This window comes from Thunnus thynnus, chromosome 4 (assembly GCF_963924715.1).
Source record: "Thunnus thynnus chromosome 4, fThuThy2.1, whole genome shotgun sequence".
NCBI classification, from domain to species: domain Eukaryota; kingdom Metazoa; phylum Chordata; class Actinopteri; order Scombriformes; family Scombridae; genus Thunnus; species Thunnus thynnus.
The window spans coordinates 15,218,916-15,231,644 of NC_089520.1; the positions used below are offsets into that span (position 1 = coordinate 15,218,916).

General features: G+C 38.7%; 1 protein-coding gene across 2 annotated transcripts in view; it reads right to left on the bottom strand.

Moving 5' to 3' along the window:
• col2a1b (collagen, type II, alpha 1b) overlaps positions 1-12,729 on the bottom strand; it is a 53,490-nt gene that overhangs the window by 3,340 nt on the left and 37,421 nt on the right. For both annotated transcript variants that reach the window (XM_067586893.1, XM_067586895.1), the window contains 13 exons: positions 12,423-12,530; positions 12,005-12,058; positions 11,782-11,835; positions 10,868-11,029; positions 6,741-6,848; positions 4,228-4,335; positions 3,861-3,914; positions 3,237-3,344; positions 2,613-2,666; positions 2,290-2,397; positions 2,049-2,102; positions 1,790-1,897; positions 62-350 (listed from right to left, as the gene is read on the bottom strand). In XM_067586893.1, the coding sequence (XP_067442994.1) occupies positions 62-350; positions 1,790-1,897; positions 2,049-2,102; positions 2,290-2,397; positions 2,613-2,666; positions 3,237-3,344; positions 3,861-3,914; positions 4,228-4,335; positions 6,741-6,848; positions 10,868-11,029; positions 11,782-11,835; positions 12,005-12,058; positions 12,423-12,530 (1,369 nt within the window). The remainder of the gene's footprint in view (positions 1-61; positions 351-1,789; positions 1,898-2,048; positions 2,103-2,289; positions 2,398-2,612; positions 2,667-3,236; positions 3,345-3,860; positions 3,915-4,227; positions 4,336-6,740; positions 6,849-10,867; positions 11,030-11,781; positions 11,836-12,004; positions 12,059-12,422; positions 12,531-12,729) is intronic.

Consider the following 12,729-nt stretch of genomic DNA (forward strand, 5'->3'; position numbering starts at 1 on the left):
TAGCTTCCGTCTTCTTCATCATCTCACCCCTATTTGACCAATTCCCATTGGTGTCACTCACCGCTCTTCCAGTCAGGATGGCAGAGCTTCAGGTCTCTGCAGGTGCGAGCGGGGTTCTTCCTGGATCCCTCGGGGCTGCGGATGTTCTCAATCTGGTTGTTGAGGGATTTCAGTGTGGCGTCTACCTCAACATCGTGCTGGCGGAGGTTTCCAGAGGCCTGGTCGGCCCTCATGTACCTGAGAGGATCAGGGGACTTCTCAGTCTGACCCAGGCCAGCAAAGGCAGACATGTCGATGCCAGGGCCGGGGGGACCAGGAGGACCGGGGGGTCCGGGGTTTCCAGGAGGACCCTGAGAGGCAAAGAAGAATGGGGAGAAAGAAGGGTTATATTTAGCACTGCACACCATTTGTCTTGTCATCACTCCTCATATAGTGTCATCTCTTGCTCACAAATGTTGGATTATTCTCCCCTCTCCAGTCAGACTAGACAATACTCTCCTCATCTCCCATAATGGGGCAGAAAATGCGGCCATCTGTTCTGCAATCTGTTCTCTCGTCTCATTTCATCTTTCTTGTCTAAGACTTCACTCTTATTTCAACAATGCACACTTCGCAAACAAGCTCAGGTGATGCCAACAAGAGCTCTTGCTGCATCTTTTCTGGTTGCTTTTTAATCTAACCTTTTCTTTCCTTCATGTTTTTTTTGTGTCCATTTAAATATCACTTAACCAATTTCATGAACTCTAAATGATCACCTCAGCACTGTTGTCAAAGTTTTACATTATAGTGTATACATGTAAGTATAAAGCAACCATGATATTGTTGCAATTCTTGAGATCTGAGATGTTGAATGTAAACTGACTAAAGATTACAGCTTGTCTTGTGAGCCTGTACGAATATGGCACCATCTGACAAGAAAAATGCAGAAATGTCTTTGATGGCTGAACTGTGAGAGAGTTTCTAATATGTTTGACATTAGTTGTTATATAGAATTTTTGTATGTACATTTTAAATGGCTCTTAAATCTATAACTATTATCCAAATATTAACCAGATGTTTAAAATAGGCATTTTTTTCATTATTTGATTCTATTCATTTGTTTATTAAGATGACAGTGTAGGTATAAAAGCCAGAAAAGACTCCTGTTAGGTTAAATTCATCTTGAAATATTCAATTCAATTTTACATGAATTATCCCCATTTTTCTTTTCACACATGTTATCAGTCCTTATTTATGATTTTTTTATATCTCCATTTGTATATTTTGATTATTTAACAAAGAATTATTTCTCAATTAATTTTTAACTATGACTATGATTTTGCAGTAGATTAAGGGGAATGCAGAATACACAGTTTCTTATCAGTTCAGAGACAAAAAGGAAACATTACACTGAATATACAGTGACTTTGTGGTGTATTACAGCAGGTCACATCATATGGGATTACAAGATTTGAGCAGATATTACTGCATTCAATCCATATCAGCAACAGCATGACGTAGATCTGGAACTCATGATATTATTACGTGCTGTGAATTTTGCACAGTCAGACTCTCAACATGGACCTTTTCAAATTTTAAAGGCATTTTGAATTACATAAAATAAATGGCCACATTCATGTAACATATGTCTTTTTGTGCACAGTGTAGGTTTGTAATTAAATGTAACTCAAAAAAATGATTTGAATTACGTGAAGGCACACATTTGCAAGCTAAAAGGTATTTTTATCTTGTTATATTTTTCAGAAGAAGATCAATGTCACAGGCAGAGAAGGTTCTAGTAGGTACTCACAGCAGGTCCGGTGTCTCCACCGCGACCACGAGGTCCAGGGGGTCCGATAGGTCCTGGCAGACCATTTGCACCGTCCTTTCCAGCAGGGCCAACAGGTCCAGGTGGTCCCTAAATACACAGATGGAGGGAGGTTTTTGATGTTAAGCTCTAAAGACACTGCATGGGAAGAAACTAATTTTATTCATTTTTGAATTGATGATATTCCAGTTTTTTTTTTTTTTTAATAACAAATGAGTATTTTGGTAATGTTTGAACTCACTCTTTGTCCAGAAGGTCCAGCAGGTCCAGTAGCACCCTGGTCTCCAGCTTGACCCTGAAACAGATGACTACATTTAAACATACCTTAAACTAGTTGAAGCAATAAATAAAATACTATCAGTTATGAAAAGAATAAATAAAGGAATATGCTGTAACCAGAACAAGGATTATTTTAAACCATAACCAGACCAGTGTACAAAGGTCTGGATGCAGATAGATTCACATTCAGCTTGGATGCTTACCGGAGGTCCGGGCAGACCCTGCAGACCAGTGAAGCCTCTGTGTCCCTTTTGTCCTCTCTCACCACCCTCTCCAGCCTCACCCTTGTCACCTCTGGGTCCTTGGGGTCCCTGAGAACAAGTAGACAACATTCTAATTAGATAAAACTTACAATAATTTAACTTATCTTTGTTTTTATGTTGCAACAGTAGCCACAATGTAATTCAGAACTTCACACTTTTGTCTTATAAAAGACAGAATGACGGTCAAGTCAGCATAAATAAATGGCCATGCATCAATAATTTTAAATTGTATGTGTTCATGGTCAGAAAGATTCTGTACATACAGGCATTCCTCTGGCTCCAGCAGGTCCTGGAGGTCCAGCAGGCCCTTGTGCACCCTGGAAAACAAAAGAAGTTAATGTTGAACTGACAGATACTATTGACATCATCCCCATCACCTGTGCCAACAACACACCTGTAGCCACATTCACCTGTATCTAGATCATTAGTTCTACTTAGGACGTGAGTGCATTTTTCCAAAAGCACTCTGGCAACCCATAAGATCAAATATGTCTTCTGGAGTAAGATTTCATACAGTTACACACAAAGGTGTATTTTAGGAGCAGATAATCTAAGAGTTATATAGTACTTTGATGAAACTACTGAAATGCACTGAATACATAGCATGTAAATGAGAAAAGTAGGCACAGAGTTTATCTTTTTAACTTTAACCACAGGTCTGTCACTCAGGGTTGATGAAACACTTGAGACATCCTCTCAGCTATCAGACAGGATGCTAATTTCCAGCAGGTGAAACATCCGCCTTTTATAAATCTCTTTACTTAACAGTACCTAACAAATATCACTACTTACTTAGCTGCATTATTTCTTGAAACACCCAGTTGAATTTAGAAAACAATATCCTGTTTTTTTAAAAAAGTTTCACTTGTGTTAGAGTTGCTACTCACAGACTCTCCTCGGTCTCCCTGCTTGCCTGTGGGACCAACTGGGCCAGAAGCACCAGGAGCACCTGGAGCACCAGGAGCACCAGCTGGACCAGTGTTACCACGGTCACCCTGCAGCACAAAGAGCACAAACGGTCACGACAGAGAAGCTACAAACACAGGATCATTGACTGCAATGTTAAAATAAAATGGACCCATATTGTGTAAAATCTAAATATCTGCTATGAGAAAACGTATATGGCAGCAGATATTTAATTAAAATGCAATTAAACACTGAGCAGAAAGCAAAAAGGTGAGTCAAGCAGAAAGTACTATTGTCTAACAGTTATAGTAAACAATGGATCATCAAACCCTCATTCTACAGGCAGTTTCACATCATGTCTAACAAAGTCGCTTGTAAAACATCATGAAGAATAATCATAAAACATAATCCTTAACCTGAGCAATAGCATACTTGATAAAGGAGCCTTGAATAAACAGGTAAAGCAATTTGTAATTACAGCCACATCCTTCAGCACTGAGGACTGAAATAGGTCACCTGAGCGCAACAGACACAACACAACAGACACATTCACCTACTAGTGTGTGTCTCTTTTATTCTATTTTAAAGGATTCTGTATTTCTCACCTTGACTCCAGGAGAACCATCTCTACCAGGAGGTCCATCAGATCCGGGGTTGCCCTGTCAGACAGAAAGATTTAATGTTAGATGTTTATATAGATTAGATGTCAATAGCATACACCTCCACCAAGCAAGATGTCCAATTGAATACTGACCAGCTTTATAATGAACCCAACAAAACTCATTAATAATTATGTGTAAACACAAAGCAAATAGATACATGACGAAAATAGCAGTGAAATTTAACGGACTTGGCCTCCAGACCAAAATTCTGCAATTTCAGTAATTGAATATAAAGAGTTAAGAGCCACTGGACTAAATATAAGCTGGCAGATGTATACAAAAACATGCTGTGTGTTGGCCATTTTCTGACCTCTCTGCCAGGCTCTCCTGCTGGTCCAGTAAGTCCAGGTGGTCCAACAGGTCCAGGGGGTCCACGGTCTCCGGGGCCACCAGAAGCTCCTTGTTTTCCTGGCTCACCCTGAGAGGAGAGGACTCATTACTACACAAGTGACATCATGAATTACCTAGACATACAACTCATCATGTGACACTTATGTAATGATATATTCACTCTAATGTCCCGGTGAATCGTTGTTTTTGGAGACATTCCAGTGAACACAGATGGGCTTAGATCACTATCAATCCACACTATTGCCTGATAATAGCCTCTAAATTTGTATGCAGGTAAGTCTTCAGATGGAAATGAGGACATTATCTGATTATCATTTATTCAACAAGCTTCTTTGGTGGCATTCTGTTAAATCAGCAGTGAAACCTGCTTAATCCTGCCTTTAAGACCTGCTAACATAACTGTAGTGACAGCATGGAAATCTGATGGTCGACATCTATTTCAGAGGTTTTTCCCATGATGACAACCATAAAATTAATTTTAAAAACATAAATTTTGAAAACTCAGCTGCAAAATTCAAGTCTGAAAACAAACGCTCTGGAGCTGAATTAAACCAGTCACATACTCTAGGTACTGGATCAATCAGCAAAGATGCTTTGACCTTGTTAACAGCTATTAAACTAGGCATTGTGGCTATAAAATGCAGCATGTTTTTCTGAATGCTTGGCCTATTAATGTCCTTAAATTTATTTAGAAGCTGGTTTTGGTCAATAATTTTAAAGAAGTTTCTACAGAAGTTTTTTACATCAGTGAAAAAGCATCACCTGCGCACTGACTCCAAACCACAGCATTTATTTAAATGGACAACATTTTGATCCCAGTCGGATCAACACATAGGCTGCAAATAAGGATTCTTTTCATTATCGATCAATCTGTAGATTATTTTCTCAATTAACCAATTAGTTGTTCGGTCAACAAAATGTCTGATGTCCTCAATTATCTCTTTTTGTCCCGACAAACAGTCTGCAACCTAAAGATATTTAGTTTAGAGAACATTTTTTGAAATTTTCTCTCAAAAAATGACTCAAAACAATTCCTTGATTATCAAAATAGATGGCTATTCATTTTCTGACGATCAACTAATTGATTAATCGTTTCTGCTCTAATACAATGCATATAATATGAAATGCAAATAAGAAGTTTGAACATTAGAAGCAAAGAAACAATTGCAGCACTGTGAATGGTGTGTTCATCCAGCCAGGTGTATAGTAAGAGGGGTTCATGTTGATGTCCTAGTAAAGGACGTTACCGACTTGAAACATACAATGTGTGACCTGAAAACTATCAGATGGCCAGGCTGAAAATATAATTAAATGTTATATGTATTTGAATGAAAATAGGTCAAATTTAGACTATACAGTATAACTTACGACAAAATATTGACAAAGAGCAGCTTCAATCCAGAAATACTGGTTTCAGTAAAGCTGTTAAAACTCATGTGCTGCCCTCATAGAGACCACACTTGAGGAAAACTACAGGATGTCACAGAAAACTGTATCTGCTGTTGAGACTTCCGTGACGCATATTCTCTGCTTGAAACATTCCTTGCTGAGTTTGGCATCGCCGCTGCTTTCTTGGCATCCCTTTCATGCATATTGATGAATAATTAAATGGTAAGGACATGCCCAATGAGATGTTGTATGTAGGGGATCTGGCTCATGTCACAGATCAAAAAGTGTGAGATGAAAGCAGGGGAGCCTTCCTGTCACATGTCGTACTGTACATCACATGGAATCAAATGGAGAAAAGCCTTGGCTCATGTGACATCCTGATTTGATTGTGATCCGATTAGGACACGGCAGAATGACAGTCCAGAAGCTGCCAATGTTCTCTTGTACTTTTGTGTGCACTGAGTGACAAAACATTAGGTATTATGCAATGAAGGCAGATTCATGAATACTTATTTTATTAACAGCCTGTTTTGTTATTTAAGGTTTACAAACACTATTTTACTGGCAGCTGTGAAAGAGAAACATCTCATGTTGGAAAGGTGTAGCAGGAAACTGAACTCCATGCTTTACTAATCCTCCCTTTCGCAAAGAGATATACCATATAACGTTGCACTAAGAGTCATACTACCAATCTGAGATTTATTTCAGTGCATTTATACAAGTGCTGATATGATGCATTGATTGAAAGAAGATTAATAGACAACAATTTCGACTAATTACCTATGAAGCAAAAATGCCAATGATTTTCTTGCTCAAGCTTTTCAAAAGTGAGCATTGGCTGTTCTCCTTAGTGTAATGAAATTAGAAATTCAACATATTTTGGTTTTGGACTGCAATTTAAAGACACCTTTGACTCTGTGAAACTAGGATGGGCATTTTTCTTTATTTTCTGACATTTCATGGACTAAATAATTAATTAAAAATAGATAAACCAACAGATTAATCGATGGTGAAAATAATAATTAGTTGCAGCCCTAATGTGTGAATTATATCATTTGATTAGGTGATGATTGAGATACTTACAGAAGGTCCAGGCAGACCAGGGAAACCTCTCTCACCACGCTGTCCAGGTAGACCCACAATACCGCGTGTGCCAGCCAAACCCTGAGGACCTGAAGGACCTGGGGGACCCTGAGAGGAGAAAAAAAAGAGGCTGAAAACAAAAATAATGTGTGCTAAATATATCAATGGTCAAGATTGTATCATTCAGTAGTGTTTAATAATTGTTGTTTTTTCATTTTTTAATTAATGAAATAATCTATTACTTTTAGACTCAATATAGAACAGAAATAACTCACATAGCCCCCATAATCAGAACCAAAAGTAATGAAATTAAAAAGTGAGTTAGAGTTAAATAAATAAAAACGTGAGTAATTACAGGCAGATTTTTTTACCTTTGGACAGAGCAAGGCTAGCTGTTTCCCCAGATTTCCAGTCTTTATGCTAAGCTAAGCTAATCAGCTGCTGGCTCCAACTTTCACTGTAGTGTTATCGGTTTTCTCATCTAACTCTCAGCACGAAAGCAAATATGAGTATTTCCCTAAATGTTTAACTATTTCTTTAAATAGTGCTTATCATCAGTACAGTATTTAATACAAAAGGAACAACCATTTCTTAGGTCAGCAAGTGTTATTCTTTGTTGACACGTACTTAATACAACACAATATAAAGCTAGCCATCTTTATGGTCATGTTTCAGTAAGTTTGATTCTATGCTATTCTGTTTCAGTCATTCTCTTTCTTTACTTTTGCAAAGATTTCTGATTTATATCTTTTGTCATTTTGTTCCACCTAGGATTTTACAGCTCCCAACTGCAGCATCACAGATGAAAATCGATCTCTCCATCACCTCCCTCTGGTCCACTTTCATCGACACCACCCCAGTCCAATCTGCCACACGGTGAAAGCTCTCTTAACCCTTGCTCACAATAAACGCCTGGCTTGAAGTGACACCTGAGACGCACAACTGAGCTGACACAGACTTTGATGTGTTGCACAGTTCAAGATTTCATACATGTAATCTATAGGTGGGAAAGGTCTTGACTTGACATTGCAGCTATTTTTCTGTTTCAGTATGCAATCATCTGTAATATGTCATTATCTCGACGGGGCTTGTCATTATCTGATAATTGACTAACAGCCAATATACCAGTAATTATAAATCACAGGCCCTACAACCCTCCCTCCTACAGATCTGCCAATCATAAAGTTCTAAATCATATTCAATGCCAGCCCAATTTAGCACCTTGCTCTCCTCCTTTGCCCATTAACTTCAGCCTCCTTAATGTACAATCATTAGGGAACAAAACATTTATTTGCAATGATTTTATTACTTCCTATAATTTTGACTTTTATGGTTACTGAGTCCTGATTGGCAATAGATGACACTGTGCCACTGGTTGATCCATCATCTAATCTTATTTAAACAAGTCTAGAGCCTCAGGGAGGGGAGGTGCAGTGGCAGTGTTTTATAAAAACTGCTTTAAATGCTCGATGATTGACTTTGGTATATTTTCATCCTTTCAGCATCTTTCTTTTAAAAGGTTCCTTGGAAACTTTGTGTATAATAGTATACAGACCACCAAAATCATCTGGTTTTATAAATGAAATTAATGAACTGCTCTAATGTACTATTATTCTGGACACTGTGGCTCCCTTAAGAGCTAGAAAACCCAATATCACACCTCAGCCCTGGCTAACTAATGACATCAGATCTCTTATTCTGAATGAAAATGGAGGAGTTCTAGACAGCCTGTAGACTTGCAGACTCTGAGGGATCTAATGAAGACCTTTAATCAAGCAGTGAAAATGGCCAGAGAAGAGTATGATAATTACTTCATTAATAAACATAGATCTAACCCCAGACTCCTCTTCAACGTTGTGAGTCACACATCAAGTCCACCCCCTGCTGTTATTGAACCATCAACTGACAAATGTGAATCGTTTTGATCTTTTTTTCTCTGACAAAATCAAAAACATAAGAAACAACATTTAATTTGTTGTCACTGAACCCTCTCCTCCTAGCTTCAACTGTACTTTAACTTCCTTTGATAAACTAACAATTGAAAATGAAACTGAGACCACTGGCAAAATGAAGAACTCTACCTTTGATTCATTCCTACCCATTTCCTTAAAGAAGCCCTTGTCATAACCTGTCAATTTCTGGATTCATTCAAATCTTTACTCTCCTCTGGTCTTGTTCCTGATTGTTTTAAAACAGCAGTAGTACAACCTCTCCTTAAAAAACCCACACTAAACCCAGATACTCTTAATCATTTCCGGCTAATCTCAAAACTGCCATTCTTTACAAAGGTCAGATAAATTCTTTCACGAATGGTAATGGTCTCTTTGAGGTATTTCAGTCGGGTTTAAGGGCAGATTACAGCACAGAAAATGCACTCCTTAGCAGCTAACTCTGGTCAACACACTGTATTACTCCTGTTGGATGTGTCTGTAGGTTTTGACACTGTTGATCATAATATTTTAATTGAAAGTCTTGAAAATTAGGTGGGCATTTCAGGTTTTAGATTGGTTCTGTTCTTATCTTTCAGGAAGGTCATTCTGTGTGCAAAGTGAGAACTATCAATCAGCACATGGAGTTCCGCAGGGATCCGTTCTTGGGCCCTTACTATTTTCCATTTACATGCTACCACTTGGTCATATTATTAAAAAACACAAAATCAGTTATCATTTCTAAGCTGATGATACACAATTATATCTCTCCTTTGACACTGATGACACCAATCATTTAAACAACCTCCACACATACATTGCAGATATCAATAACTAGATGGCATCAAATTGTCTGCAGTTAAACTTAGAACTTAGAAACAGTAATTCATGCATTAATTTCATCCCAGTTAGATTACTGCAATGCACTATTCTCATGCACCACACAACAAAACCTCATTAAACTTCAGCTGATTCAAATTGCTGCAGCCAGACTCATAACCAGGTCCAACAGGAGAGAACACATCACATCGCTTTTATAATCCCTTCAACCCAGTCCATCTTGGGGTGGATTTTAAAATTTTAGTGATCACTTTTAAGGCTCATAGAGGGTTAGCTCCAGAATATATGGCATATCTCCTGACCTCCTATGAGCCTGAATGCAACCTGAGATCCTCTGGTGGGTCAGGTTCCTGGCCATTCCTTGGTCAAACCTTAAAACTAAAGGTGACCGGGCCTTTTCTGCTCTTCAGTTGTGGAATGACCTGCTGGAGGAAATCAGGGAAGCTAACACATTGTCTTCTTTTAAGTCACTTTTAAAAACTCACTGATTTGGACTTGCTTTTTTATTGATTTTACTGTTTGTTTTATTATCTTTTGTTGTATTTTATCATAATATGTTATTACCTGTTTGCTTATTGTCTTTTTAAATTGTATGTATAGCACTTTGTAACTTGTTTTGAAAAGCGCTATATAAAGGTATTATTATTATTTGTTTATGATGGGTGTGTGTGTAGTGCTGAGTGTAGGCAAGGTAAAAGACCGGGGTCCTGTCATTAGTCTGTCACTGGGCTTGCGCTGCCCTGTGCTGTCATATGTCTTGGTCTGCTATTACAGTCACTGATGGACACTGACAGCTCTGTGTATTAATGGAGTGTGTGCTCGGCTGCTGTCCATTACTGATGAAATTGGCTCTTTGGGCTGACAGAGCTTCGTAAAAGTTGACAAAAACATAGAAAACCAACACATTTAATCATTTTCTTCTCTCTATAACAAACGCCTGTGTTCACCTTGACAGTTTTCAAGGTGATGTGTGCAGTTTGGAGAGAAATTCTTCTTAGAAGAAGAAGAAAGAAGAAGAAGTACTTTATTGATCCCCATGGGGAAATTGATATTCTGCATTTGACCTATCCTATACACACACACTAGGAGCAGTGGGCAGCCACCATGCAGCACCTGGGGACCAACTCCAGGTCTTTTGCCAGTGCCTTGGTCAGGGGCACTGACAAGAGTATCAACCTTAACATATAAATAGAAATAGAGAAGAGAGAAAGAGAGAGTGGCTAAATATGTGCGTGTGTGTGGATGTTCAGGACTGGAGTGGTATTTCAGCACCACAAGGTCAAGAAGTCACAGATTATGTAGAAACCCAACAGTGTCTTGAGTATATGAAGGGATACGATAAAAGCATGACAAACTCACAGGGGGACCGTCCTCTCCAGCATCTCCCTTCTCTCCCGAAGTCCCAGCTGGACCGCGAAGACCAGCGTCACCCTGTCTGCCTGGGGGTCCACCGTCTCCCCTCACACCCTTAGGTCCATCTTTACCAGGAGGGCCGGCAGGACCAGCAGGTCCAGGATTACCCTAGGATATGCATGGAGGATTGCAATGCATACATTAAATGAAATCACATACATGGAATAACATTACAAACACATTTAATTTCTGCCACATACAAGCACCCATATAAATTCAAACATCATGATTGGGTGACTGGGTTTATTGAAACAACAACATGTCACACAGAGGTTAAGTTTTTTATTATTTTGAGTATTTTGAGTATGTGCCTCTTTAAATAATCGCTAACAACACATATCTCCTATTTGCACTCTTACAGTATCAGACTTTTTCTGACAATATGCACTTCCTCTTAGCGAGTCTGTAAAAATATTCCAAACAAGCTACAATTCCTACTGTGTCTGACAAGCTGCTTTGGTAGTGCGTAGGCACTGCAACAGCAACAGCGGGTGTTTAACAGGTGCAAATTAAAAAGGCTTCTGATGTGACAATAAGTCAGGTGACATTTAGAAAAACATTCCTGTATCTGTTCTGCTGCATCTGGTACGTGCTTTTGAAAAATAAATCAAGCCCAGTTTCCTCCTCCTCCCCTGTACCCAATTTCACAGTGACATGAACAATGAATCTAACTGGGGCTTCATTTTTCATCTTTCTCATATTACCTGTAATTACTTAACAGTTAATTTATTGCAGAAGTCTATGTAAACGATGTATCAATATTATACACTGCTTTTTGGTAAATGTAATTGGTAATGTTCATTTTACATGAGAACTCAGCGGGATGAATGAAGGTTGAGATACCAGGAGATTGAACTTACATTGGGACCAGGGGGTCCGACACGGCCAGCAGCACCAGGGAAACCAGTGGCGCCCTGAAAGAGAGTGGATAGATGAAGTTAGGTAATGCCATAAAATAGTCAATCAAAATGATGGTTTCTGCATGTGCTACTGTACAGCAAAAGTAAAATGACAAAATATTTCAAATGAATTGAAAGTGAGAAACTTTGCAAAAGAAAAATGCATTTTCAAAAGGTCACTTACAGGAGGTCCCTGAGCACCACGAGCACCTTTAGGTCCAGAAACACCTGTAGGACCCTGCAACAGAAAACATTATGTACCTCAGTGTCTGATAGTTGTGATACGTTTTATGGAAGAAAATATAAGCTTATTTAAAACACTTTCAGTTGCTTTGCCTGGTGTGGCACAATCAGTGACAAGGAGAGCTTTCACTCTGGCTTGATGTTAACCCTACCACAAACATTTAACATGTGCACTCATACATGTTTTGTCTCATAAGAAATGCTGAGTGTCTGTTGAACTGTTATGCAATGTTCAAAACTTCAATAGGCTGGTATAATAGGTTTTGGTATAAACCCTCATGTTTTAAGGTTAAGGCAAAGCTAGAGAAAATGACTGTTTTATTCAGCAGCAGAGTAAAAGAGCCTAGAGAGATACTCACGGCAGGTCCAGGGGCACCAGATGGTCCTTGGGGTCCAGGGGCACCAGCATCACCCTTCTGTCCAGATTCTCCCTGCTCTCCCTTGGCTCCAGGTTGACCATCAGCACCCTGGTGGAAAAAACAGAAACAGTTATTAAATATGTTAGACATAAACAACAACCAATGAAGCTTAAGTAAAAGTTAAATGAGGAAGATATTTTATCTATCTCTGTATATAAACAGACATGGAATGTTTAAAGAAAGACCATGTAACTTTTGAAAGAAAAAATTACATCTTGTTTCTGTAAATAATGAAATGTTGAATTAA